The sequence below is a fragment of the Saccopteryx bilineata genome, chromosome 4 (assembly GCF_036850765.1).
Source record: "Saccopteryx bilineata isolate mSacBil1 chromosome 4, mSacBil1_pri_phased_curated, whole genome shotgun sequence".
In the NCBI taxonomy this organism is placed as follows: Eukaryota; Metazoa; Chordata; class Mammalia; order Chiroptera; family Emballonuridae; genus Saccopteryx; species Saccopteryx bilineata.
Genome location: NC_089493.1, coordinates 81,329,062 through 81,356,890, shown reverse-complemented (window position 1 = coordinate 81,356,890; position 27,829 = coordinate 81,329,062). Strand labels below are relative to the sequence as shown.

Here is a 27,829-nt window from a genome sequence, read left to right as displayed (position 1 = left end):
AAGGGAGAAGGAGCAGGAAGCATCAACTCCATATGTGCCCAGGGTTTTGAACCAGCGACCTCAGCGTTCCAGGTTGAAGCTTTTATCCACTGCGCCACCACAGGTCAAGCCCCCTCTTTTTTCTTTAAGCATTTTAAAATCCCTCTGTGCAGGGCTCTGCCAGTTTTCTCCCATAGTGTCACAGAATGGGAACAGCATTTGGCATCAGAATTAAGTCCCAGCTTGAAGGCATTTATTAGTAGTGTGTCTCCAGGCCTGCATATTCCCACCTGCAAAATGAAGCTGATAATACCGCCCTGCCTGCTTCATGCAAGAGCTTGCTACAGAGTGTCAGGAAAAGATCTACACAATTATTCAGCACGCAGAAAGCCCAATCCCGCCCCCCAGACTTGGGGGCTTCTCCTGGATGTTATCCAGGAGTGGATATAAACTCTCTAACCCCCATACCGACAGGGAATGCCTTCCCTTTTTACTCAGATAGCGGAAGAAAGGCTTTTCTTCACTTCGTGACTCAATTTCCCTTTCTCCTCTGTGAAGAAAATTGCTTTTCCCCTTCTTTCTTCGTGTTTAGAGTCAGAGGAGAGGGTGCCCCTGGAGTGTGTGTGGCAGGCTACCCTATAACCAGGCAGCGACACTCCCCAAATGGAGGAGAGCAGCAGCAGGAACACAGACTAGGCACCTTGTTGGTCCTAAAGAGCCATGTCCCCTCTTCCCTGAGGCTCCCTGAGACAACTCTGCCTCATTGATGTCTCTGTTCCCTGTAGAGGATGGAGACAGTTCCCCGGAAGAAGAGGAGCTAAAGAAGGGGCCCTCCAGGGCCTCCCCCTGGCCTGTCAGTGAGCCCGTGCTGGGTGCTCTTTGGAAGGAGTAGCTGGCTCCATCTGCCCCAGCTGGCCATGCCAATCGGGCCAGGCCTGTGGTGGAATGGGGAGGAGGTCAGGGGTGCCAGGTCTCAGGCCCTGGAGCCTTTGCTCTGACTTCCCTGTGGGCTCAGTATGTTCTGAAGAGAAAAGAAATAGCAAAGCTGAAAAAAAAGCTGAGACTTTGCTGCAGAGCACAGAGGCACCAATAGCCCAAATTAGAAACTGTCGCTTAGGGAGCTGAAGGCTGACAGGAGATAGAGCCGAGGCAGGCAGGGGGCAGGCAGGCACTCCACTCTCCCTTCCCCTCCCACCTGAGCCTCTACCCTGCAGGCCCCAGGCTGGCAAGAGGGCTTCAGCAGGAAGGCATAAGGTGGCTCAGGTCAGCAGTCTATCATTCTGTCTGCAGCTGCCCCCACCCCCACAGGTCCCTTCTTTCTTCCTCAAATGTCACCAACCCCCTCACCCTGTCACATGGCACCAGCTCAGCAGGGTTGGGCTTGGTGGCACGCAGCTGGGAGATCTGGTGAGATTGGGGGGTGTAGGGGGGAGGGGCAGGGGGAGGGTGAGTCAACAGGGGACTCTGGCGTCTGAATCAGCAGTGGGATTCAGAAAGGCATAGGACCCTTCTGAAACTGAGGCATGGCAATGAAACAGGGAGCCTTGCCCCCAGCCCCACAGAAACACAGCAGGATCGGAACCCAGGGGCAGTGCACCTGCCCAGCGCCCTGAGGGAGGGCCGCTCTTCCTCTGCACATCCCCTGATGCCGGGAATTCATTCCCAGGGCCCAGAGACTATGCCATTTTCCCAGGGGCACTTTGCCCTTTCCTAAGAGAACAGAAAACAGAGCGGTGGGTGCCTGGGTCTGGAAGCCCCTAGCTCGCCATGCCGAGGGCCCTCAGGAAGCAGGACTATGTCTTCTTCCCTATTCCTGGGCTTCCCAGCTCCACATCGGGACCCAGAGACTGCCACGCCTGGTTTGGAAGGAGGGGAAAGCAGCCCCACCTCCTGAACAGTCATGGGCTGCCCAGGGGGCTATTTGGTGGTGGCTCTGGCTTATGCCGCCATGCCTGGGTCAGGGAGTTACTCTAGGCCTGGGTTCTGCCCCTGGACTGGGGGACAGATGGGGCAGCTGAGTGCCTAGCTGGAAGGCTAGACAGGGCACTACACTTGGCTGTATCCACTATGTACACAGGCTGATAAATGACAGGCCTTACTCCTGGGAATGAGCAGGCCCTTAGCCAGGGACTGATAGAATCCCAGAGGTCAGGCCCCCAGAGGGATGGGGGGTTCTGTTTATCTTCTGAAGGCACAGATGCTTATGGCTAATGGCATTTGCTATAGCTCTCTAATAGGAAAATCTTTCCCCAGAATCAATGAATGCCTACCTTGCTTCTCCCAAGCCAGTGCCTGTCAGCGTTTGGGATTTGGGAGGACACCATAAGTGTGGTAAATGGCTGCCCACAGGCCCCTCTACAGCCATAACTGCCACAGGAGCTCGAGAATCTGACCACTGTAAATGTGCTTAAACACATGCAGGTGGCCTGAAGGTTTGCAACTCCCCAAGAGTGGGGCTGGCACCTGTGCTTAGGCTCTTCTGACCCAGCCCTGAGGGTGGAGACAAGGAAGGGCCGTATCTGGTGGGGATGGAGAAGAGGGGTGACATCATTTTTCAGTGCTTGTGGCAGGGCTGGCAGAGGGGGGAGTGAATCTCCTTAAGCCTAGAGGCAGGGCCAGTCCCCTGGGCTCGGAAGGGCACCTCATCGCAGGGTGCAGCTCCCAAGGGTTTTCCCCAGCCTGCTTCATCTTGGGGCATTCTACTCCCCTCCAACTCATTTCTTAGTCAGACTTAGGCAAGTGATATCGGGATAGGATCCTTTAGTAGGAGTGAAAAGGAGAAAAATAAATAAACATCATAAAGTCAGGAGAGAAAACAATGCTGACCTTGTCAGTCAGCTTGGGTTGGGGTACATGCTAAGAAATATCACCCCAAGCCTAGGGAAAGGGGTGAGCCATGTTCTGGATGGGAGAGTGCCCAAAAGGCCGTCCTTCTCCTTCACCACCAGCCGCAGCCGCAGCCGCAGCCACAGCCACAGCCTCAGCTCTCTCCGGCCGCCTTACAGCCAGACAGCAGGGGCAGCGTTGTCATGTCAGCCTCCCACCCCCACAGGCAGACAGCCGGGGAGGGGGCCTCAGCCTGGGATGCTGGGGGCAGCTGATGGGGGCAGCTCCAGGGAGCTTGGAGGTAGCGCCAGGCTCTGTGTCAGGGAGCCGATAAAGAGGCCCATCAGGGCAGGCCTGAGTGAGCTGTCAGCCTTATGGCAGAAAGGGTTCTGCTTGAACTACAGGTGCTAGAGTGGAGCTGCGGGCAGCCAGGCCTAACACTCCAGGTGAGGAAACTAATTCCAGAGTGGGAAGCCACCAGTTGCAGACTAGGAAAGGCAGAGTGAGCCTAGGACCTCATTTCCTGCCTCCCAGTCCACATTCTTTTGCCCTAATGTGACACTAGTTCAAGGAGGAGAAGGATGAAGAGCAGGAAATCAACTTAGAGAGGACCTCTAGGCCTCAGACGAGCCCCTGCCCTGATAGTATCTGGTCCCTGTCTACTCCTGTAGTCTGGCTGTTGAGGAGGGGACTCCAGGCTCCAAGGGAACCCCAGCTTCCCACAGCCTCATAGTGCTCGGGCTGCTGAGGCCTTCTTCCTGGGGGGATGCAGCCCCATCCGAGAGAAGGGGAAATTTCCTTGCAGAATGTCCCAACTGGATGGGAAGGTCAGAGGAAGCTCTCCTGGCTGTCTGCCTTGGCCGTAAGTGGGTCTGGCTCACACAGCTCCCTGGAAGCCCCACAGGGCCTCTCAGGCTTGTCCTCAACCTCAGAGGGGAAGCAGGCTCCGAGGCAGGTCCTTACTGACTCCTTCACCGCAGCCTCCAGGCCCTTCATCCTGGCCTCATACTCTGTCAGCGCCTCCTGCTGGAACTGCGGAGACAGCAAAGGTCACAGCCTGGCTCAGGAGGGCCTACCTGCCCACTCTCCCTATCCTGGACAATGGGACAAGGAGATGCCCAGTATTTTCAAAGCTTCCAGGATGGGGGTGGGAGGTGGGAGCCCATCAGGGAGCCTCTCAGGAGAGGGGGTTCCAACCATGCAGAGAGATCTGCAGAGCTGCCCCGTGTGAAAGGGCCCTAGGGTACCATGGGACTGGAGCCTGTGACCCACTAGTAAGGGGTGCCCCCCCCCTCCTGACGAGAAGCTCCCTAGAGCAGATCTCCGTTACACTCTGGAGCCAGGCCAGCTCTACTGGGGCCAGGGGTCACCTGCTTTTCCATCTCCCGGATCTGTTCCAGGCAGGCTGCCTGCTTCTCCTCCAGCTTCTCCTGATGCCTCTCCAGGCTTTCTGTCATCTGGGTGGGAGTGAGAGGCAGGGGATCAGGACAGCATGGACAGGCAATCTGGTTGGCTCCCAGCTACAGTCCCAGTTATCCAGCTATAAGACTTAGGGTAAATTCCTTAACCTTAAAACAGTCTTTTTATATTTTTTTCTTATTTTGTAAAATGAGGATAACTACCTGTCTCATTGCATTATAAAGGTTTATATCAGACAGTTCATGTGAAGCACTTGGCTTAGTGTCTGGCACAGGTCACGACTCAGTAGCTGCTAGTTCTGTTACTGTTGTTAATACTCAGGGGAGCTTTAGGTCCATTCTCAACAGGGCTTTCCTTCCTCTTCCTATTCCTTGGAACCCCAGGAAGCACTCCTCACTCCCTCTCACCCACCCAGCCCAATCCCATCCTCACCCAGCTGGTTAGCCCATTTTGTTTCCATACAGGGCAGCTGGACAATAATAAGCCCCTTTAGGCTGGTACCCCAATCTCCACAGCAATATCAGATCCTCAGACTGGCCTAGGGGCTCCCCATGCCCTGCACTGCCTCCTGCCTCCCCTAGCTGCATGGTTCACTCTGGACAGTACATCTCCTAAGGGCAAAGTAAAGGCCTGAGGCCACCCTTTCTCTCCTATGGAGAGCAAGCGTGCCCATGCGTGTGTGTGTGTGTGTGTGTGTGTGCGTGTGTGTGTCTGTGTAACTCAGCATTACATACCTGGTTGATGACCTGTACCACCTCCTGGATGTGGGAGTTGTTAATCTCTCTCTTCAACCTGTTGGGGTAATCAGAATTTCAGAGAGGGCAGGAGGCCCCTGGGAAGAGCTCAGTGAGATGAAGATTCCTCAGGGTGGAGGCCAAATGAGGACTATGCAATAGGGGCAGGAACCAGTCAGAGGGGTGATATGGGGACCCAAGGAGGATTTGAGGGGCCACTAGCAGTCCCAGGGAGCCTCTGAAGGAAGGGCTACCTCACTAATTTGTCCTTCAAGGTGTGCATGGGAAAGCTCAGGTGAGAAGCTGCTGCCCCAAGGTGTCGCCTCACTCTTTGTGTGCTTGATTTTCCCTTATATTCTCCTTTCTGGTCAAAGAGTTTTGCATAAGGAGGTCACTCTCTAATCAGAGGTGACAGAAGAAGATTAACTTTCAAGAGGCAGAGAATAGTCACATCTCTGGGAAGTGAGTCAGGACCCACTTGTAGGGAGGCCCCTTCCCATCTGGAGAGGTTCCTGCTTAGCACTAGGCTCGGAGTTGGAGTCTTGGGCCTCTCTTCCAGCACTCACCTCTGTTGGGCCATCTTGTCAGTAGTGACCTTGATCATGGCCTGGATTCGCTCTAGCCTTTTGGCCTCTAGCTTTTTCTTCATCTCTTTGGTATCACTGTAGAGAGACAGGGATCAGGGAGATGTTTGTAGGGGTCTGAGCCCTCTTGGGAAGTGAGAGCCAGGAGTGGGAGGGAAGAAGTCATACCTCTCTGAGGTCTCCTTGAGGGTCTTAAGCTCTGTAGCCTGCTTCGCTCTGGCCAGCTCTATCATTTTAGCGATTTGCTGCAGGGAGAGGGAAGACAAGTTTAGCGGATGGGCATAGTGTGAAGCCCTTTGTTGTGCAGAGGGTGTGGGTTTGGTTGGGTTGCAGCTCTCCCCTCCCCCACCAGCACCTCGGCCACGTGCTGCTCCTTGCGCTTCAAGATGCTCGCGTACTGCTCCTCGCCTTGCCGCAGAAGCTCCAGCTCCAGCCTGTCCCTCAGCTCGTGCACGCGCGTGTCCGCGCCCTCGAGGCCCTCACCCTGCGTGGTCCCGGCGGTCTCCTCGCTGAGCAGGGTCCTGCGGAGCCCACATGGATCAGGTCCTGAGCCCTCAGCCGCTTGCACCCGCGCCCTGGAGGCCAGGACGTCCCCACTGCCCTTACCTTTTCTTGCGGGAGCCCTTCCCCGGGCAGAGCCTGCGGCCCCCGCAGGCGCCCGCGGCGCCGGGCGGCCCGAACTCCGCCAGCTGCGCGGCGCCCCGCTGCAGCAGCTCCTCACTCCGCCGCGCGCCGCGCTGCTCCAGCTCCCGCAGCTCTTTCTCGTGCCGGCGCCGCAGCTTCACGACCCCCTTCAGCTCCTTCAGCTCCTCCAGGCTGGCGGTCTGCGGCTCTGCGGGCACCTGGGGGAGGCGTCCAGCCCCGGCTGCTGCAAGAGCCACAGCACGGGCTGACAGGTGCCGGGGACCCCCTGGCTGAGCTCCGCTCCTCCCCGCCCCCCGTGGATGCCCGCGTGGGGCCCCTGCCATGCACTTTCTCAGCGCTGAGGTTTCAGACAGTGTTGCCTTCCCCAGGTCACAGTCTTAGGGTTGGGTTTTTTTTTTTTCTTTCCCGTTTCAATTTATTTATTGATTTTAGAGAGAGTGGAAGGTAGACAGAGACAGAAATATCAAACTGTTCCTGTATGTGCCCTGACCATGGATCTAACCAACCGAGCTATCCCGTCCCCCGCCCTCCCCCCACCGCCACAGCTAAAGTCTTAGTTATGTAAAGATCTGCCCTTAGTTAGGCTGGAATGCAGACAGAGAAGGCAGGACCCTTCCCAGCAGGTGGGAAGACCCCCGCAGTACATACCTGCTGAGCCATTGCTGGTTGGGCCAGTTGCCCCATTGACCTGCCTGGCTGCTGGACTCCCAGGAAACAAAGGCTTCTGGGTAGGGAAAGCAGGTTAGGAAGATAGCTCCAACAGCCCTCTCTCCCTGAGCCCTGGACCCTGCCCCCTCCCTCATCTTCCCACAGAAAGAGCAAAGCTCCCGGGGCCCCTGGCAACGGACCCAGCAACACAGACCTCCAGCTGGCCTCCCATGGCTTCCTTGAGCTTCACAGACTTCTGATCATGGGCACTGAAGAACTTGATGGGATTGGCGAGGGCTAGAGTGAGATCTGGGTGCACAGGGGCATCACAGGCCTGGTATAGAGTACCTGGAAGCCTCCACAATCCTCACCTACCCAAGGACACCCTGTTCTGCCCCACTCTGGAGGCTGCCTTGAGGAAGGGGGAGGGGAAATGGACAGCCCCAGGCTCCCAGCACTCTATGGGTATCCTAACCTGTCAAGGTGTCAGGTACATAGTCCTTCATCTCCAGGAAGACAAAGAGTGCAGGCATGGTGAGGGGCATGTTGCTCTCGCTGTGCAGGCACAGATGATGGTACCCTGTGGAGCGTGACGGGGGAGGGGGCAGTGAGCAGAGCCCGTTGGTGCCCAGCACTGCATGCCAGCAGCCCAGCACTCAAGGTGTCTGGCTTTAGAGTCAGAGAAGCCAGGGCCCAAGTCTGGTTCTGCACCTTCCTGGGTGTGTGGCCTTGGGCAGGTTACTTTAAATCTCTGAGACTTTCCTCATTTGTGAAATTGGGATAATAGTGTCTACCTCCTGTGGCTACTGTGTGGATTAAGTGAAAATACAAGTCCTCAAAGCATTTTAAGTGTCCGATAAGTGTCAGCTGCAGTACTTGGGAAACTGCCCTAGTGGTTTCAGAAAATTACAGGCATTCTGTTTCGATGGCCAGAGTCCCCACCTTTCTCAGTTTCCTGGAGAGGTACTATTTCTATTCCTGTTCTACTCTTTAGGGCTGATAATATGAAAAAATTCGGTAAAGTTTCAGGGTCACCTCCCTGAAGTTGCCCCACCCTCTGTACAGGCACCTGATGCTGTCCTTGGTCTCAGACCTGCTGGGAACAGCAAAGAAAAATGTCCTTACCAGAATTCAGGGCATTGATGGGGATGATACGGTGTCCAAGAAACTTGTTGCCTTCCTCCAAAACAGCCACCCTGAGGGAGGCCAGCTCAGGCATCAAGATCTGGGGAGAGTTCAGGACGAGACAAGCTGGAGAGGGTGGCCAAACCGACTCCCTTTCTGGTTTCAGAAGTCTAGGATCAGTGTGATAACATGGCAGGTATGACCAGATTTGCTGAGGACAGAGGGCACAGTCTAAGCCACACACATAGATATCCTCACAGCTCAAGTCATGGCTGGTCCACATGGGTGAGAAGGGCTGAATATGCAGCCCAGGGCTCCAGAGACCCTGGTGCAGACAGCCTGTGACAGCTTTGTCAACAAGTATTCACTGAGGGCAAGAGACCCACTATAACCCTATGGGACCTTGCACCCTGGTCTAGGAGTTCACATTTCTGCCTCTGATTCTAACATGAACATGCATGTGCATACATAGCCATGTACAAATGTGCACATACACATACAACCTGCCCACAAACTACGTTTCAGTAAACTTGCTTTCTGGACCCGAAATTCAGGAGGGCACTAAGTGAGGGGTGCGGAGAAGAGGATGATCAAGGAACTCCCTTTACGTATTTTCTCTTTTCTGTAAGTAGAGGTCAACAACCAGCAAGGGCCCTTACACTGCTCAGAGCCCAGCCCCCAGCCTGCCCTAGCCCCTCACCTTCTCAAAGACAAAAGGCTCCTCATTCCAGACAGGATTGATGGAGTTGGTACTGGGTGACAGCTTGGTGCGATAGCGCCTCTTGGGATCCCCAGGAAGGCCAAACAACTCTACTTCCACATAAGTGCGCACACTGCGTTCTGACAGGAACTGCCCAGAGATTACCTGGAGGTGGAGGCCGGTGGGAGGCCAGCATCAGGCCCCCCCCAGGCGATCCCCCAGAACCTGGGGCCCCTAGTTTCCCTAGCTGATGCTTCCATTCTTGGGTGCTGTGAAGAGCCCCACTCAGCTCTGGCCACTGAGTAGAGGCTGTGTGGCTCAGGGGTTACAACTAAGCTCTGGTAACTAGGGTGTTTCCTGGATTCAGGGAAGAGGTGTGGGCCTCCCCACCTCCTGTCCCAGGCAAAGAAGGACCAGGGCTCTCTCCCTGGGCCTGGAGCTCCTGGTGCCCCACTCTGCCCACTCTTCTCCCCTCCCCCAACCCAGCCTCAGCCCTTCCCCTTGGTTTCCATGGGGACCAAGAAGCAGCCTCTGGGGCTGAGGCGGAGGCAGTTTCCAAGGCAACTTGCTACTCCACAAACTGGCTGGGACTGAAGTTTTCAGGATATCAGGAGAGGGGGTTGGGAGTGGAGGAACGGGGCTCCTGTTTCTTTCTTCTCAAGATATCAGTCCTGGCCCTGGCTGGTTGGCTCAGCGGTAGAGCGTTGGCCTGGTGTGCGGGGAACCCGGGTTCAATTCCCGGCCAGGGCACATAGGAGAAGCGCCCATTTGCTTCTCCACCCTCACCCCCTCTTTGTCTCTCTTCCCCTCCCGCAGCCAAGGCTCCATTGGAGCAAAGATGGCCCGGGCGCTGGGGTTGGCTCCTTGGCCTCTGCCCCAGGCGCTAGAGTGGCTCTGGTCTCGGCAAAGCGACGCCCTGGAGGGGCAGAGCATCGCCCCCTGGTGGGCAGAGCGTTGCCCCTGGTGGGCATGCCGGGTGGATCCCGGTCAGGCGCATGTGGGAGTCTGTCTGACTGTCTCTCCCTGTTTCCGGCTCCAGAAAAATACCAAAAAAAAAAAAAGATATCAGTCCTCCTGGCCGCTGTCCACCTGAAGGCCTTGCCTTAATAGAAAGGGTGGTAGCTACCACCACATCAATGCCGTCCACCGAGAAGGGGTTGAACTGCTTGTCTGGCCGACGCAGGAACTCATGCTTGAGGAGATAGCCGCTCTGTCCATTGAACTCAAATAGTGCCATGTTCTGCTGCATGGGCAGGTCTACGGGTACAAGAGCATTTGGTGAGAAAAGTGTGACCTTGCCTGACCAGGCAGTGGTGCAGTGGATAGAACGTCAGACTGGGACATGGAGGGCCCAGGTTTGAAACCCCAACGTCGCCAGCTTGAGCATGGGCTCATCTGGTTTGAGCAAGGCTCACCAGCTTGAGTCCAAGGTCACTGGCATGATCAAGGGGTCACTCGGTCTGCTGTAGCCCCCGTCAAGGCACATATAAGAAAGCAATCAATGAACAACTAAGGTGCCGCAATGAAGAATTGATGCTTCTCATCTTTCTCCCTTCCTGTCTGTATGGCCCTATCTGTCTGTCTGTCTGTCTCTCTCTGTCTCTGTCACACACACAAAAAGAGAAAGAAAAGTGTGACCCTGTGTCTGCACTCATTCTCTATTTCCGTGTTCCCCAGTCTTTCTCCTGTCTTGTGAATAGGGAGGTTGAACAGACCGTGAGCATCAAGGTTTCTCATGTCTCAGCCTGGTTTCTTACGGTGTCTCTTCTCTCAGGAATGACCCACAACCTGGAGTCAGCAGAACCAAAGCCATAACCAGACCTCAGGCTCACAGTAGGAGTTGAGGACAGTGGAGCAGGTGTTCCCACATACCCACTCAGAAAGCAGCCAGGACCCCAGGCCGACACTCTGGCATCTTCACATACACTCATATATGTGCTGTCATATTGGCATGAGCCAATGCTCTGCTACCCCAAACACACATTTGCATGCGCTCCCTGAGCCTACACAAACATCTGGATATGCAGTCTGTTCTAAAGACACCCCCCCCCACCCCCAGGAAAGGGGTGAAGGTGGGAGGGGCAGGGGTAGGTTCTTAAGGTCCTGGAAGTGCCCTCACCCATTGTCTGAAAGTTGAGGGCGACCATCTGGCAACCAGTATTCCAGAACATCTGGGGCATGTAGTTGGAGGAGTCCATGCGAGTGCCCTTGGGGTAAATGCGACTCATCTGGCGCTTGTTGTAGCTGCCCCAGAGTATAGGAAGCCAGCCTGAGGCTGCGCCTGGAGTACCCAACAGCACCCTTCAAGCCCTGTCCCATCCCTTCACCCAACCAGGGACCCTGGCAACTGAGGCCTCAAGGATACTCCACAAACTTCACTGCAGCCTTGGAGAGCAGGTCAAAAGCCTTGAGCTCCGTGAAAGAGGAGATGACATAACTTCGGTTCTTCTCTGTGTGAGGGAGAGAGGAGGGGGAGTTCATGTCCGGCTGAGGTAGTCTCTCAGGACTACCTCCCCTTTGGTGCAGCTGCCTCCAGTTCAGAAATGTGTCTAACCCAGTGTTTCCACTGACGCTTGAAGGTTCAGAGTCGGGGGAGGGGACCCAGGGTGCAGGTAACAGTGTGTCCTGGGGGCAAAGGGCGTGCGCAGGGGATATGCACAAGGATGTCACAATCCTGGAGGGTGTGGGGAACCTGCTAGGTTGGGCCCAGGGAGTCAGGAGCATGCTGAATGAGCAGGGTTTATACACAAAGGGCAGGTGGGGGGTGGTGAGAGGTACACACCGACGGTGCTACACACCATGGGTGAGCACAGGTAGGGACGCAGGTTGTGGGTTCGGGGGTGAGGAGACAAAGTTACAGAGCTATACACTGTGTACAAGTGTATACAGAAAGGTGATGACGTTGGGGACACACACAGAGGGGGAGAGAAGGCACCGTGAGTGTGTCCAGGGAAGATGAATAATACGACATGGTGTGCACAGACAGTGAAGGGTACAAGGAATAGGTGTGCACTGGCTGCTTTCTCTGCCTCCTACCCCCTCCCAGGAGTTCCCTGACTTTGGGCCTGGGGTTTCTGAGCTTAGGAAACCGAACCTGCAGGAGGCTGCAGGAGTCCCAGGCCAGCCCCACTGAAGTGGCCTGTCATAAACGCCCTGCCTGCCACTGACATACTCCAGAGCATCCTGCTTGGTGCCAAATTCCTCAGCACTGTTCTGGGACATGGGAGCCACTGCCACTTAAAAAAGCCCTTTGCCTGACTCCTCTGATGCATATTTATAGACAGGGTTCCAGTCCAAGGAAGGGGGAGGACCCTTTCCGCTTCTCCCCACCCGTCAAACTGCCTGGTGTCAGGACACGCTTCCTGAGGGCCTTCTGAACCTAGCTGGACCTCCAGTGAATCACTATGCCATGCTAACTCACGGGCAGAGAACTCAAAGGAGATGAACTTGGTGGGCTGGATGTAGTTAACTAGACTGGACATCTCCTCGTAAGCTGTCACCTCCAGGCCCGCTGTGCCCTACAGAAGAGAGAGGAGGGTGGAGACTAGAACAGCACAGAGCCCAGGGGCATGACCCCACACCTGGCTGGGAGGGCTCTACAGTGGAGATGACAGAGGGCTTCCAGGCTGTCTCCACACACCTCATCTGACTGCATCTTCTTTATCTCCTCTTCATCCAGGGTTCCTGACTCTTCCTCCTCCTCTTCCACCACCTCCTCCTCCAGCTCAGCCCCTTCCTCACCAGTGCACACTGCCACACACAGCTCCGTCAGCACAGGGGATGTGGGGGGGACCTCCACACCCGGCTGGCTCCCCAGCACGTCCCCTCTGGCCCAGCCCCTCTCCCCCATTCCAGATGCTCCCTCAGCCCCACTCCTCCCAGGCTGACTCACCTGTGTCCACAGGGGCATTGGGCGGGAAGCTGCCCTCAGTCTCCCCACCTGGCTCCTTGCTAGGGGATGCTGGGCCAGAAAACTGGTTCTTTTTATTCTTGATGAGGATCTTGCCACGGAGATCCTCAGGGCTGGGCAGGGGGGTGCCTGGCTTCAGCTGTGGGAGAGGAGAGAGTGTTAGCACCATCTCTTCACCTTCAGGGTGTCGCGTAAGTTCCTTCACACCGAGCTGTGCTCCATCTGCCCCTGCTCCTTCCCCAGCCTTGCCTCTGCCCACTCCCCCTCATGTGTTAAACCTCTGACTGGCCCAACTCACCCCAGTTCCTCAGTGATGTCTCTCTCACCTATTCTATCTGTCTTGAACTCCTTTTCCGATAAATCCAATATCTCCCTGAGGCTTCAGCTTAGCCATCGCTTTCTAGGGAAGCCTTCTCTGACCCCCTAGACCAGGTCAGGACTTCCCGCTGTGGAGGTCTCCCATAGCAGCCTCTGGCTGTCCTCCAGGGTCTTTGTCTGTCTCCCACGAGAGGGCAAGCAGACTGAGGGCTGGGACTGCATCCTTGTCACTAACGTACCCCTGAAGCCCAGCACAGTGCCCAACACATGCCTAGGCTGGCCCCCACCAGGGGTCTCCAAGCCCAGACGCCCCACAGTGAAGCCCACCCACCGGAAACTTTTCCAGGGGCTCTGTGAGCAACATATCGCCAAACATCGTCCGGCAGTACTCGGCCATCTTGGCCTGTTGACGGGGTCTGCAGGGAGCGGAAGTGGGGTGGAGTTCAGCAATACCACCCTCCTCTTGGCCGTCCTTGTGGGCCCCTGATCCGGGTCACCAGGAGCATGGCGGGTTAGGGAGGCAAAGAGCCCACAGGCAGGAGAGCCTGGAGACTGGAGGAGATGGTGTGGAAGGCACGGTAGAGGCTGGGGATAGCTGGGGGAGGGCCATGCAAGCAGGAGATTGGGACAGGCTAGAGGATAGAGCTGATGGGCCTGGATACTCACGAGTCCACGTGGTTTTCAAATGACAGGATGACAGGATAGGGGGAGGTTTTAAAGGCACTTTCTGCGATGGCCTCAATTGCTTCCTGAAGGAAAGAGGACTCGGTGCTCCAGGCTTCCCTTCCTCCAATGGCACCCTTTCCCTTTACCCAGTTTCAACATACGCATGAAACTGGAGAATCACTGTTGGACCTCTGCCTCCTCTGATCCCTCTTAGACCCACGATGGTCCGAGGCCTCCCAGCTGTTTCTCCTGCTTCATGCCACCTATCCCCGGAAAGCATGGGGACCAGGTACTTCCTTAGTGCCTCTACCATCAGCCTCCACACTCTAGGTCTTACCTTGAAATAGATGTCTGTGGTCATGGTAAAGCCATGGGTGATGATCGGCTCCTCCTCGGGGAGCCTGCCCTTCCAGCAGTCCAGCTCCACACAGCGGCAGCCAGCCAGCAGTACCTGGCGGTACATCTCAGCGGAGGAAAGGCCTGAGAACTGGCCGGCTGTGCCAGAGCGAGGGGGAAGGGCGAGGGCTTCACTCACGGCCTCTCCCCGCCCCCACTCTAGCATGGTTTCTACAGTTGGTACCCCATGGGCAACCCTGTGAGGAATTCAGGGAATAGAAGAAGCCCCCATGAAAGGAGAAGTCAGCAATGAGGTGGCCAGGGCCCACCTGTCAGGTAGGTGTTGTGTGAGGAGTTGATGTAGTAATGGTTGAGTGGCTGTGTCATGTCATGGTGAAGCAACAGCTTGTCCTGGGCCAGCATGCTGTTCTCCGGGCCACAGAGAAACCACACCATACCCTCGGGTGACAGCTGGCCTGGGGTGCAGGAGATAACTATCAGGGCCACAGCCCAGTTGCCAGAGCAGGACAAGCCCATGGGGGGGGGGGGGCGGGAGGGGGCGGGGAGGGCTTCCACTGATCCTCACCCCGCTGCACGTTGATGCCACTAGGCTCATACTTGTCGATGAGGCCCTGCACCTGGTTGGGCCGTGCAGGCGGGAACAGTAAGGAGTTGAGGCGGGAGTCCCTCTGTTTCTGGTTGATGAATTTGGTCAAATGCTCCTTGGTCATGTAGGGTTTGGCCTTGGCATGACTGCAAGCCAGAGAGAAGAACACAGGTTTATATCCCCTAGGCTGGGAGCCCGGACAGCCCCTTGCCCAGCAAAGCTTCCTGTCAGCATAGCAAGTGGGGATTCTAGCCACCACCCTTCCCCCACGCCCAGCCCAGCTCAAGAAGCTCACTAGGTGGTAAAGATCTCATCTATTTCTGGCCGAGGGCAGAGGTTCATGAGGAAACTCTTGTACACAGATTCTGGGAAGTCCTCAGGATTGATGGCGTCATTCTGGAGGAGGTGGGGAGGACAGAGAGTCACCTGATCACTTCTGCCCCTCCTCAGCACTAAGAACCACGAACTAGGCCCAGCCCTAGACAAGGGGGCCTGGTCAGCAGGAGCGCTGAGGACAGACAGAGGACATTCAGGACATGCTAAGCACCCACTTTTCAAGGCCCTGGTTGCTGAGCAGAGGGGCTGCTCGGCTGCTCTGCTTTGCCCCTGAATTTGGATACTGGGTAGTTTCTTGGCTGACACAGGATTGGAACTAAGAATGAGTGGAGCAAGGAGGAAAGAGGTCAGAAGTAAGTGGTGCTGCTTGCCGGAGTAGTGCGCTAGCTTTCCTTGAAGTGGGGGGAAATTTTTCAAAAAGAAACAATTTGAATATAAATAATGCAATCAACAACAGAGCCCCGATATATACATAAAGTAGAAACTGACAGGCTTGAGGGGAGGAGATATGGACAAGTCAACAATATTAGCTAGAGACACCAAAAAGCACAAGAACAACAACAAAAAAAGATAAATTGAACTTCATCAAAATTAAACACTTTTGCGCTTTGAAGGACACTATCAAAAAGATGAAAAGAGCCCTGGCTGAGTAGCTTAGTTGGTTAGAGTGTCATTCCAACATGCCACTGTTGAAGGGTCGATCCCCAGTCAGGGCACGTACAAGAATCAACCATAACATCATGAATAAGTGGAACAACAAATCGATTTCTCTCTCCCTCTCTCTCTTTCTCTCTCTCTGCCTCTGTCTCTCTCCCTCCCTCTCTTTCTAAAAGTTAATAAATAAAAATGTTTTTTAAAAGGTGAAAAGACAATCCACAGAATGGGAGAAAATACAGGGTGGGACAATAGTAGGTTTACAGTTTATTCTTTTTTTTTTTTTTTTTTTTTTTTACAGAGACAGAGAATGAGTCAGAGAGAGGGATAGACAGGGACAGACAGACAGGAACAGAGAGAGATGAGAAGCATCAATCATTAGTTTTTCATTGCGTGTTGCAACACCTTAGTTGTTCATTGATTGCTTTCTCATATGTGCCTTGACCGTGGGCCTTCAGCAGACTGAGTAACCCCTTGCTGGAGCCAGCGACCTTGGGTTCAAGCTGGTAAGCTTTTGCTTAAACCAGATGAGTCCGTGCTCAAGCTGGCGACCTCGGGGTCTTGAACTTGGGTCGTCTGCATCCCAGTCTGACTCTCTATCCACTGCGCCACCGCCTGGTCAGGCTACAGTTTATTCTTGTATTACTATTTATTAATTATTGTATTATTTTCTTTTTTTTTTTTCCTTTCTTTCTTTTTCTTTTCAGAGAGAAGGATAATTAGGGACAGACAGAAAGGGAGAGAGATGAGAAGCATCAATTCTTTGTTGTGGCACCTTAGTTGTTCATTGATTGCTTTCTCATATGTGCCTTGACCGTGGGCCTTCAGCAGACCGAATGACCCCTTTCTCAAGCCAGTGACCTTGAGTCCAAGCTGGTGAGCCTTGCTCAAACCAGATGAGCCCGCGCTCAACCTGGTGACCTCGGGGTTTCGAACCTGGGTCCTCTATATCCTAGTCTGACGCTCTATCCACTGCACCACCACCTGGTCAGGCCATTTTCTTCTCTTAACGTTTATTTTTTTATTGATTTTAGAGGGAGAGGAAGAGAGAGAGAGGCAGGAACATTGATCCATTCCTGCATCTGCCCTAACCAGGGATCAACTGGCAATCTCTGTGCTTCGGGCTGATGCTCTAACCAACCAAGTTATCCAGTCAGGGTCAATTACATTATTTTCCATAAGAACAACTGTTAGCCTACTTTTGCCCCACCCTGTATTTGCAAATCAGATATCCAGGAAGGAACAATTCAACAGTAAAATACAAATAACCTAATTGAAAGATGGGCAATGGATTTGAATAGCTAATTCTCCAAAGAAGATATTCAAATGACTAATAAGTATATGGAAAGACGTTCAATACCATTAGTGACTAGGGAAATGTGAATCAAAACCACAATGAGAATCTGACCAGTGGTTGGAGGTGCCATGGATAAAGTGTCGACCCGTGAGGTCGCAGGTTCAAAGCCCAGAAATGACTGGCTCTGAGTGCGGACCCAGTGAGTCAGCACTGGGTCCCTGGCTATAGCAGGGGGTAGGGGGTGGGGGATAGGAGGTGGGGGGTGGGGGTAGGAGGTGGAGGGTGGGAGGGAATCATCCACACGATCCCAAAGCCCATCAGCTTGAGCCCAAAGGTCACTGGCATGAAAATCCCAAGGTCATTGGCTTGAACAAGGGGACACTGACTGTCAGCCCCAGTCAAGTCAAGGAACATAGGAGAAGCTCAGTGCACAGCCAAAGGGAAAGCAACTACAAGTTGATGCTTCTCACCCTTCCTGTCTCTCTCACTCTCTCTCTTTCTCAAAAAATAAAATATTAAAAAAAAAAACCACAATAAGATGTCACTTCACTCTTACTAGGATGACTAAAATTAAAGGAAAAAAAGACAAAAACAAGTGTTAATGAAGCTATAGAGCAATTGGAATCCTTATACAATGCTGATGGGACCTTAAAATGGGTAGTCACTTTGAAAAACACTTCGGCAGATCCTCAAAATGTTAAATATAGAGTTATTGTAGGATCCAATACTTACACTGCTAAGTATGTAACCAAGAGAATTGTAAACATATGTCCAGACAAAATTATGTACATGAACGTTCACAGTAACATTATTCATAGTAGCCAAAAAATGGAAACTACCCAAATATTCATCAACTGATGCTTGAATAAGCAAAATGCGATATATCCATACAATGGAACATTATTCAGCCATAGAAAGGAATGAAGTACTGATACATGCTCCAACATGGATGAACCTCGGGAACATTATGTTAAGTGAATAAAGCCTGACATCAAAGATCACATGTTGTATGACTGCATTTACAGGAAATGTCCAGAATAGGCAAATCTACAGAAATAGAAACAGAAAGTAGATTAGTAGCATTCAGACATTCTGTGTCTTTTCATTTCATCCTAGAAACACCCATCAAATATTGTCCAGGAACATTCTGGAAGGTCAATGTTAGTCTTAGTTTGGAACTGGAGAGCTACACTGATCTCCCTAAGATGGGATCTTGGACCCATCAGCTTAAGCAAAGATAGGCCAGTGGCCCCTACTGGGACACAAGCAGAGGTGACAAATTAGGAGGATTTAGCCCAGGTGGGAGGCGAAGAGGCCGGAGAAAAGGAGGACGATGTGTGCTGACCTCAGCTTGTCGTGCTGGCTGGGGGGTCTTTGGCAGGAGGAGCCCATTCCCAGCCCCTCTCCACCCTATGCTCGCATCTCCTGTGGCTGACTGCATGTACGGGTCACCAGCTCCATAACACTGTGATTGTGGGGGAAGTATTCTCCCTGGGACTCATGGGGACAAGTGATCAGTGAGGTCTTAGTTTAATTACAGTGTTCCAAATTCTTCCCAGTAGAAAAGACTCCATGGGGTGCAGGTGGTGTCCTGTATAAAGGCATGGCCAAGGGGGTCCAGGGGCTGAGATCTACTCCCCTGGCCAGGCGTGAACCTTGCCTCAGGTCTGCATCTGTCCAGAGGGCTCCTTTTTTGTAATTTACATAATACACCTCTTTTTTTTTTAATTATTTTTATTTATTCATTTTAGAGAAGAGAGACAGAGACAGAGAGAGAAGGGGGAAGGATCAGGAAGCATCAACTCCCATATGTGCCTTGACCAGGCAAGCCCAGGGATTTTTTGTTTTGTTTTTTTTCCATTTTTCTGAAGCTGGAAACAGGGAGAGACAGTCAGACTCCCGCATGCGCCCGACCGGGATCCACCGGCACGCCCACCAGGGGCAACACTCTGCCCATCCTGGGCGTCGCCATGTTGCGACCAGAGCCACTCTAGCGCCTGAGGCAGAGGCCACAGAGCCATCCCCAGCGCCCGGGCCATCTTTGCTCCAATGGAGCCTTGGCTGCGGGAGGGGAAGAGAGAGACAGAGAGGAAAGCGCGGTGGAGGGGTGGAGAAGCAAATGGGCGCTTCTCCTGTGTGCCCTGGCCAGGAATCGAACCCGGGTCCTCCACACACTAGGCCGACGCTCTACCGCTGAGCCAACCAGCCAGGGCCAAGCCCAGGATTTTGAACCGGCGACCTCAGCATTCCAGGTCAATGCTTTATCCACTGTGCCACCACAGGTCAGGCCTAATACACCTCTTGAGTGTATTACATAATACACCTGGGTACAATTTGTAATAAAAAATTAATTACTTAACTAAAAAGAAAGGGGAGCCTGGCTGGTGGTAGCACAGTGGATAAAACGTTGACCTGGGACACTGAGGTCCCAGGTTTGAAACTCTGAAGTCTCTGGCTTGAGCACAGGCTCATCCGGCTTGAGCACAGGCTCACCAGCTTGAGCGTGGGATCAGAGGCATGACCCCATGGTTGCTGGCTTGAAGCCCAAGGTCGCTGGCTTTAGGCCAAGGTCACTAGTTTGAGCAAGAGGTCACTGGCTTGGCTGGACCCCTCCCCCCCAAGGCACATATGAGAAGCAATCAATGAACAACTCAAGTGCTGTAACTACGAGTTGATGCCTCTCATCTCTCTCCTTTCCTGTCTCTCTCTCTCTCTTTTGCAAAAAAGAAAAAAAAAAGAAGACAAATTAAAGAAAAGAAAGGGGGAAACATTTTTCTGTATTGAGCTAGATTCTGTGTCCTGGCAGCTTCCACCCTTGATTCTGTGCCTCTCCCACACCCTGCAGTCCCTTCCGGCAGCTTTCAGATCCCTCGGACTGCCTCTGTCCTGGCTGAGCTGACGTTATCTCACTCCTCCAGGCTGCAAACATTCATCTCCATTTCCATTCCAAGGCTGGAAAGGGAATGCTCCCACCTCTGCTGCTTGTCCTGAACACCACCCTGTGCCTTCCACACTACCCAGGTCAGGAGACCAACTTGCTCTGAAGCTGGGGACCTCACTCCCCTTACCCGCTTCTGTCTCTATTTATCAGAAACCAGTGGCTCTAGGGTTAGCTGGCTTTGGGGTTGTTTACTAGGACTGTGCTATCGTTCTTGTCCTCTCCAACTCCCACCAGGCCTAGGCCTGGCCAAGCTGTCCTCTGGGCAGAGCCAGCTCAGGTGACAAGGAGAATAGTGGGGTGGGGTGGGGAGGCGGAACCACTCACTTTGCCTTTGGGGAGGTGGCAAGCACTGAGGGCAGCTTCTACTCGCTTGCGGTCAGCAGGAAACATCTGGAAAAAACTAAAGGAGCAGAGAAAGGCAGGAGGCAAAGAGAGGAGTCGGGCCTAGAGAAGGCAGGCTCTGGGGAGCTGTGGGGATGTATGGGGACAGAATAGGGAGACTCACTTCTTCACAGGAATCTTCCCTTCAGGGTTGAGCTGCATCTTGAGCTTCACTAGGCTGGTGGGGCAGAAAGCAACCTGTCAGGCCCTGGGGCTGGCACACTTGGCCCCACGTTCCAAGGCCAGGCCGGCAGGCAGGCAGGCACTTACATCTTGTCCAGGAAGGTGGTACGGGCAGCGTTGGCTGTCAGTGGGTGCTTGACCAGGGCCAGCACATCTTTAGCCCAGTCCTGCAGGACCCCAGAGCACGGCAGTCAGGCCCCTGACCTCGAAGGTATCCGCACCACCCCAAGGCCCAGGCCTGTCTCTCAGGAAGTGCAGGCTACGCCAGGGCTAATGTCCCAGGCCAGGTGACCCCAATGCACCTTGCCCACATTCTCTTTGTAGGAGACAAAGTTGTGGAAGGAGAGGTCCACCATGTCGGGTCCAGACACCACCGTGAGTGTCTTCAGCAGGAAGTTGTTGTCGGGAAAGTCCATGTTGAAGACATCCCGGAGCTTCTGGCTCTGCAGCAATGGCGGCTGGTTAGGTACATCTCTGCCCACTGCAGTTCTCCCTGTACCTCCCCCTCAGCCACCTGAGCAGGGGGATAACAGCCCACTGGGGTAGAATCCCACTCCCATCTTAGGAGCCACAGGCCTTAGCATTTCCCTATCTCTGACTTCAAGAGTTGGGGCTGAGAGGGAGACACCCACAGGAAGAGATTAACCAAGGCCCTGGGGTCTGGGAGGCCTGTGTATTTTGTTTGTTATTTTTCATTTGCAGATAGGTTCTTAGCTCCTGTTCCAAGGGAATCTTGTTCCCACCAATCCCTTCTTCCAATCTTTCTAGGAGCATTAGGCAAATATAGGCAAACCAGTCAGGGGTAAGGGGTGTGTGTGCGAGCAACACCTCCCAGACAGCCTGGGTGACTGAGGGGCAGGAACTGGCCTTGAGACATCTCTGCTGACTTACCAGAGCCTGGCAAGCCCAGAAGCAGCCAAGCCCTTTCGTTGGCTGCGGTGGGGGGAGGCCCTGCTGCCCCGCCCAGAAACCTTTCCTCACTTCTCACGGACTCTTGCGCCAGCGCTGTGGAGCTGGTCACCATGCTGAGCCTGAGCTATACTGGGCCCACCTACCTTGGGGATCTTGGCAAACTTCCCAAAGCGGGTGTCCCGGATGCTGGTGATATCCAGAAACTCCATCTCCTGGAAGGGGCCCGATGAGAACAAAGAAAGGATGTGGACATAAAGTGGGGAGGAGGGAGCTTCCACATCCCTTCATGTCTCGAACAACTGCCTTCTCTAGATGCCAAGACCGTGAGGGGTCGCCTGGGCCCCAGCCTTCCCTTTCAAGCAACCAGGTCCTCCCTATTCATGAAGATCCTCCTCCTTTCCTCTGTTTATTCCTTCCCTGACCACTTGAGTTACTTGGAGACCCGTAGCCCACAGCCTCACCTCCACCATCATGAACTCTCTCAAGAGTCTCCCTGACTTCCTTCTGCCTGGGTGCTGAGGCCCTTCTCTGATCTCTCTGAGCCCTCAAGTACACCTGGAAGCGCAGGCAGAGAGAATCAGTCTTCCTTGCTCTCTTTCTCCCTCCATGGGATGTTAAGGCTGGAGCATCTAGGCCCAAGGCAACCACGATTGGAGTGACTGCATCTTCCCTCTCAAAGCAAACAGCCCCTGCTCACAGAAGATCCCCCAGAGCCACCCTTCCCGATCATTCTACAGTCCCTGGCATTCTCTGCATCACCAAGAGGCTGCTTTGACTCCATTAGCAGGAGCTCAGGGCCACTGTAGGTAGGGGCTGCCTCACCTTACTCTGATATGTCCAATATAAGTAATAGCCCTTGGGGTCCACACGGAGGATAACCGGGGAGGCTATTGTTGTTTCCTGTGGAGAGAAAGAGTCAGCGCCCTGCTCCGAGACTTCAGGCCAAGCTTCCCTGGCCCTTTGTTCTCCAGAGCTAAGTTTTGTGTATTAGCCTTAAAAGCTTTGGACCAAGGGAGGGGAGGGATAGAGGATTGGAGATGGCATTTCTAGAAAATGTTGGGGACTGAAAAGCCAACAGGGTTTTGGGAGTTTAGACTTTTGGGGGACAGAGGTGTGGGGAACTGGCAGCAAGCTGACAGTCTGCCCAACCCCTCACCTCACTTGTTCTGTGAAGTTGCTAAAGGCTGTTAAGCTGTGCTGCTGGATTGTTTATAATCAACCTATTCCTCATGTCCCCCGAAAAGACTGGAGGCAAGTTTCTTTTATCCTTTGTTTTGTGAAGTTAAGATGTTATGTATGGTGGGGTTTTCTGCACTTGGTAAAGTTCTTGGGTTGCCTTGGAAATGTGATCAGAGATCTCTGATTTGCTAATGGCCTCACTTTGCCCTATAAATAAAGCAAGAAGCAGGTGTGGAGCATGCTCTGTTCTTGCCATCAGCATTTGCAGAGCCCTCTCGAGCCCATCCTTTTACTTTAAGCCTACTTTCTTAATTCCACGCCGTTCCCACTCAGGACCTGGAATTACTAGCCGTGCTGGTTCGTGCAGGAAGAGAAGAGGGTTTCCCCTCTAAACCCCAAAGAGGTTCTCCCTCTAGACCCCAAACAAGGTCATAGCCCCCACCTCACCCTCTTTTTAAGAACCACAGCTCAGCCAAAGGACAGAATGTCTCTCCTAAGGGTCCATACTACCTCTAGGATTGCTTAACACAGTGACAGCTGAGAACCCAACTCCTGTGCCTGTATCTAAGGCCCTCCTACCAAATCCAGCTGAAAGCTAGCTTCCCACCTGCCCCCTCCTCCCCTCCATGAACAGCCCCCCAATCCCACCTATCTAACTGACCCAAACACACCAAGGACGTTTTCACCACCAAGCCTAAGCACCCACCCTCCCCTGCCTGAAACACATTTAAGGACCAGCACAAGCCTCACCTCTTCTGAAAAGCCTTTTCCGAAACATACTGGGGGGGGGGGGGCTTGTTCTCAGACCTAGAAGCCCATCCAGGAAATCCCCAGGGACTTGTTGACTCCCAGGAAACAAGCCTGTCCTAGACCATGAGCCAGCCTGGTGCCCCAGGTTTGCTAAAGAAGCAAGCGAATGATGAATGAATTCGTTTCTAAATTCCTGTTCAGCTCACAGAGCACACAGGCTACTTCTGATTGTAATGGTATTTGTATGCGTATATAACAAGGTATTCAAGTTGAGAGCCCGGCCTGTGGTGGCGCAGTGGATAAAGCATCGACCTGGAATGCTGAGGCCACCGGTTCAAAACCCTGGGCTTGCTTGGTCAAGGCACATATGGGAGTTGGTGCTTCCTGCTCCTCCTCCCTTCTCTCACCCCCCCATCTACCTATTTCTCTCTGTCTCTCCCCTCTCTAAAATGAATAAATAAAAATTTAAAAAATAACAAAATTGAAATTTCTAACAAGACATGCTAGTTCCCCTGGCATGTGGAGGAATACTAGATAGAGTATAGAGTGTTGACCTGGAACACTGAGGCCACCTGTTTGAAACACTGGGCTTCCCCGGTCAAGCCACATATGATAAGCAACTCATGAATAGCTACTGTGAGACAACTATGAATTGATACTTCTCATTAGCCCCCCACCCCGCCATAAAATCAGTAAATAAAATGTTTCTTTTTAAAAATCTTATTAAAACTAGACATGGTAGTTTCTGCACATCAAACCAAAGCAAATGCAGCATTTACAAAGGAAAGGGTACATACAAAACAAGGTCCTCAGATCCGGCAGTTAAGGACTGGAGAAAGAGAACGCTTCGTGAGGAGGCTAATCTTGTGCGGTGAGCTCCAATCCCTTCCCTCTCCAACGGAGAATTCGGGGTGTGTGACCCCTCGTCTTAAGCCTAGTGAGGGGTTCAACTGCACTTGGAGAGCTATTGTCACCCCTGCTACTGTGGGACATAACAGACTAGGGTGTGATTCCTGCCCAGGACACCAAGTTGGTGACAGACCAGATGACTGTTGGAGGCAGAGACTGGTTGCTAGAAGAGCCTGACACCAGAGTCTGTTGGAGCAAAGCACATGTGCACATTCGCTGGGGTCCAGAGTAGGCCTGTGGGAGAGAGGCCAATGCTACAGAAAGCTGCAGGTGGTAACTGGATTCGGAAGACTGAAGAAGTCATTGCAAGTGACCTCCTGAAATACAGATAGCAAGAGGACCCTAAGCAAGAAGAGATCTCCAGTTCAGGGTGGGGACGGTCTCCCAAGAATCCTCAAAAATGTGCACCAGAGAGGCCCTGGCCGGTTGGCTCAGTGGTAGAGTCCCTGTCGGCCTGGCGTGCAGGAGTCCCAGGTTCGATTCCCGACCAGGGCACACAGGAGAAGCGCCCATCTGCTTCTCCACCCCTCCCCCTCTCCTTCCTCTCTGTCTCTCTCTTCCCCTCCCGCAGCCGAGGCTCCATTGGAGCAAAGATGGCCCAGGTGCTGGGGATGGCTCCTTGGCCTCTGCCCCAGGCGCTAGAGTGGCTCTGGTCGCGGCAGAGCGATGCCCCGGAGGGGCAGAGCATCGCCCCCTGGCGGGCAGAGCGTCGCCCCCTGGTGGGCGTGCTGGGTGGATCCCGGTCGGGCACATGCGGAGTCTGTCTATCTCTCCCCGTTTCTAGCTTTGGAAAAATACAAAACAAAAAAAAAAATGTGCACCAGAGAAAGAATAAACCTAAACATTCTGCAGGCTCAGGGAGCATGAGCCAGTTGATGATAATACTTGTTGAATGAAGCCCTTTGAAACCCCTTTCTCACCTCCCTCCTTGTACCCCATCTCTATCAGGGTTTGAAGGAGGAGCAGGGAATCCCATCAGAGGGCCTGCAGCCCATTTAAAACCATTCCTAGAGGGAGAAAGGCAGAAGAGGTGATTCTAAATCAGTGGTTCTCAACCTGTGGGTCGCGACCCCGGTGGGGGCCACGACCCACAGGTTGAGAACCACTGTTCTAAATGAAGATTGGATTTTTGAATTATAACTAGTTCCTGATATAAGACTGGGCTTTGTAAGGAAACGTGACTATAAGATTGTATTCCCTGGCCCTGGCCAATTGGCTCAGTGGTAGAGTATCACTCAGCATGTGGATGTCCTGAGTTCAATTCCCAGTCAGGGCACACAGGAGAAATGCCCATCTGCTTCTCCACCTGTCCTCCTCTCACTTCTCTCTCTCTCTCTCTCTTTCTCTCTCCCTCTTCCCCTCCTCTCCTATAGCCATGGCTCAATTGGAGCAAGTTGGCCCTAGGCACTGAGGATGGCTCCAAGGCCTCTGCCTCAGGTGCTTGCCAGGTGGATTCCAGACAAGGCACATGCAGGACTCTGTCTCTGCCGCCTCTCCTCTCAATAAATTGGGGGAGGAGAAGAAAAAGAAGAAGAAGGGGTTGTATTCCCTGAGAGCAAATGGATTGTCTGTGACTGGCTCAGTTTCCTTCCATGGGCAGGAAGAGAGCTCCTCAAAACAAAAACATTGTAGCCTGACCAGGTGGTGGCGCAGTGGATAGAGCGTCGGACTGGGATGCAGAAGGACCCAGGTTCGAGACCCTGAGGTCGCCAGCTTGAGTGCGGGCTCATCTGGCTTGAGCAAAGAGCTCACCAGCTTGGACCCAAGGCCCCTGGCTCCAGCAGGGGGTTACTCGGTCTGCTGAAGGCCCACGGTCAAGGCACATGTGAGAAAGCAATCAATGAACAACTAAGAAGTTGCAATGCGCAACGAGAAACTGATGATTGATACTTCTCATCTCTCTCCGTTCCTGTCTGTCTGTCCCTGTCTATCTCTGCCTCTGTAAAAAACAAAAAAACAAAAACATTGTAAAGGGGCATGGGAGACAAAATTAAGTTGGGAGTTGATTACATCCTGTGCATTGTGCTTATTTAAGATGGCATTACATACCCAAGTCATCTGCCAATTGGATTCAATGTAGTCTGAGAGCAGAGCCCTGGTTCATAGGTCCATGTGCCCTGTGACCAAACTTGGGAGGTTCCTGCATGTGGAAGTCAAGATCAAGGACCATGCCATGTCCTAACTTGAGGAGGGGAGTGGGACAGCCAGGTTCCCACGTGCCAGCTTGCTGAGAAGCCACAAACATGTCCTACCCCTAATGACCCTCTTTCCAGTCAGGTTACACACACTTCCCAGGAGAACTGAGAGAGGCCACTTCACTTTTCATTCTGAGCCACTTCCTTCATCCCACCGGCTCCTGAAACATGCTACTACCATGCCACATCGGCCACACACTCCTAGGGAAGCAGAGTGTCTAGCCACAGCCTCCTCCCAATAGTCATGCAACCAGATCACTCAGCCTAGCCCAACCTTGAAAGGCTGAGAGCCCCAGGCTGCCTTCACTCACAGACCCAGAGTTCCCTCATCTCACCTATAAGGAGGACTAGCCAACCCTACGGGCCCTCTCCTTCACCCCCCTATGCACCCTCCCCCCAGTCTTCATGCTCCCTTCCTGGGACCAGCCACTCGACTCTCACACAGAGCCAGCCCAACAACCTCCCCTCCCTGAGGAAGGATCCCCATGCTGTTCTCCTCGCCTACCCAAGAGGATCCCTGGCCCTAGGTGTCTGGGCTGACAGGGGCTGGGAAGCAGGCCCCAGTCTGGGATGGAGCAGACACAGTGGGGACAGAGCAGGGCAAAGCAGCGCCTTCTTCTTTACCTGCAGATAGGCAGGCGTCAGGGAGCCAGGCTGAGAGCAGCCAGCAGAAGCAGAAGTCGATCTGTTCCCTCCCATGGCCCAGGGACAGAAGCCTCCAGTTTTCACTTGGAGTCCAGGGGCCTTTTGTGGCTACCCCACAGCAGCTCAGGGGAGAGCAGAGTTTCCTTGGGATGGGCCAGGTTCAGGTGGGAAGGGGTGAACAACTCCAGTGTGGCCATTTTCATGGAGCAGGAGTAGAACATCTGTGCTGAGTAGGGACCTGGTTCACCTCTGCTTCTGGCCCTGCCGCAGCTCTGGGGCCCACTTTCCTCTTACCAAGGCTGGGACCAGGAGTAGCAAACCCTGTTCGTCTTGAGGGCATTGAGGAAAGACAGACCGAGACCCAGAGCAACTTCCGCCCAGGCAGCTCACTGGCTTCTTACATCCAGATACAGAACCTTAGCCCCGGCAGCCCAGGAACATATGTTTGGAGCACATGTCCTCACTGCTAGGTTTGTTTATCTGGGCAGTTGTGTCAGCTGCCTGGCCAAGCCACACAGGCGCCTGAGTCCTGAGAGACATAAACCAACCCACCCACCCTGGCAGAGCTCGCTCCACTGCCCTGGTGCCCCAGCAGCCCCTGCCCCACTCACATCGTCCCATTTGATGAAGCGTTCCCCTTGGCTCAGATAAGCCTTCACCTTGGGCGGCTGCAGGACAGGGCTGAGCAGAGACATGGTGCCAAGTGTTCCTCTTTGGAGAAGCTGGACAGGCAGAGGCGGGTAGGAGGAGGGCGAGCAAGAGAAGAGCCAAGCTGGGCTCACATGATACCCGCTCTGAGCTGATCCGGAAATCTGGGTGCTCCTACAGCCCAAGGGTGGCAGTGGCTGGGTGCAGAGCTAAGTGCTCAGGCAGAGGTTCAGCTGCCTTTTAAATCAGCCTCCTCCCACCTGTCTGTAGTGGGAGACTGTGGTTACTGCTTTTGCCTGGGG

General features: G+C 53.6%; 1 protein-coding gene across 4 annotated transcripts; it reads right to left on the bottom strand.

Moving 5' to 3' along the window:
- Positions 1-19: 19 nt before the first annotated feature.
- Positions 20-27,829, bottom strand: PLCB2 (phospholipase C beta 2). Of its 4 annotated transcripts, none has more exons than XM_066277112.1 (31): positions 27,491-27,825; positions 22,024-22,101; positions 21,345-21,413; positions 20,592-20,732; positions 20,377-20,456; positions 20,231-20,284; positions 20,050-20,125; positions 14,793-14,893; positions 14,477-14,643; positions 14,220-14,366; positions 13,892-14,049; positions 13,555-13,637; positions 13,220-13,304; positions 12,553-12,709; positions 12,301-12,410; positions 12,082-12,178; positions 11,026-11,110; positions 10,780-10,904; positions 9,763-9,917; positions 8,661-8,825; positions 7,961-8,060; positions 7,311-7,415; positions 7,050-7,144; positions 6,836-6,911; positions 6,149-6,410; positions 5,898-6,063; positions 5,711-5,787; positions 5,525-5,620; positions 4,959-5,016; positions 4,176-4,262; positions 20-3,837 (listed from the first exon to the last, which is right to left on the bottom strand). In XM_066277112.1, the coding sequence occupies exons 1-31, from the start codon at positions 27,572-27,574 to the stop codon at positions 3,634-3,636; spliced, it is 3,543 nt and encodes a 1,180-aa protein (XP_066133209.1). In that variant the 5' UTR covers positions 27,575-27,825; the 3' UTR covers positions 20-3,633. The 4 variants fall into 4 exon arrangements, with proteins under 4 accessions (XP_066133209.1, XP_066133210.1, XP_066133211.1 ...); XM_066277113.1 differs by having other exon boundaries at positions 6,149-6,407; XM_066277114.1 differs by having other exon boundaries at positions 27,539-27,825.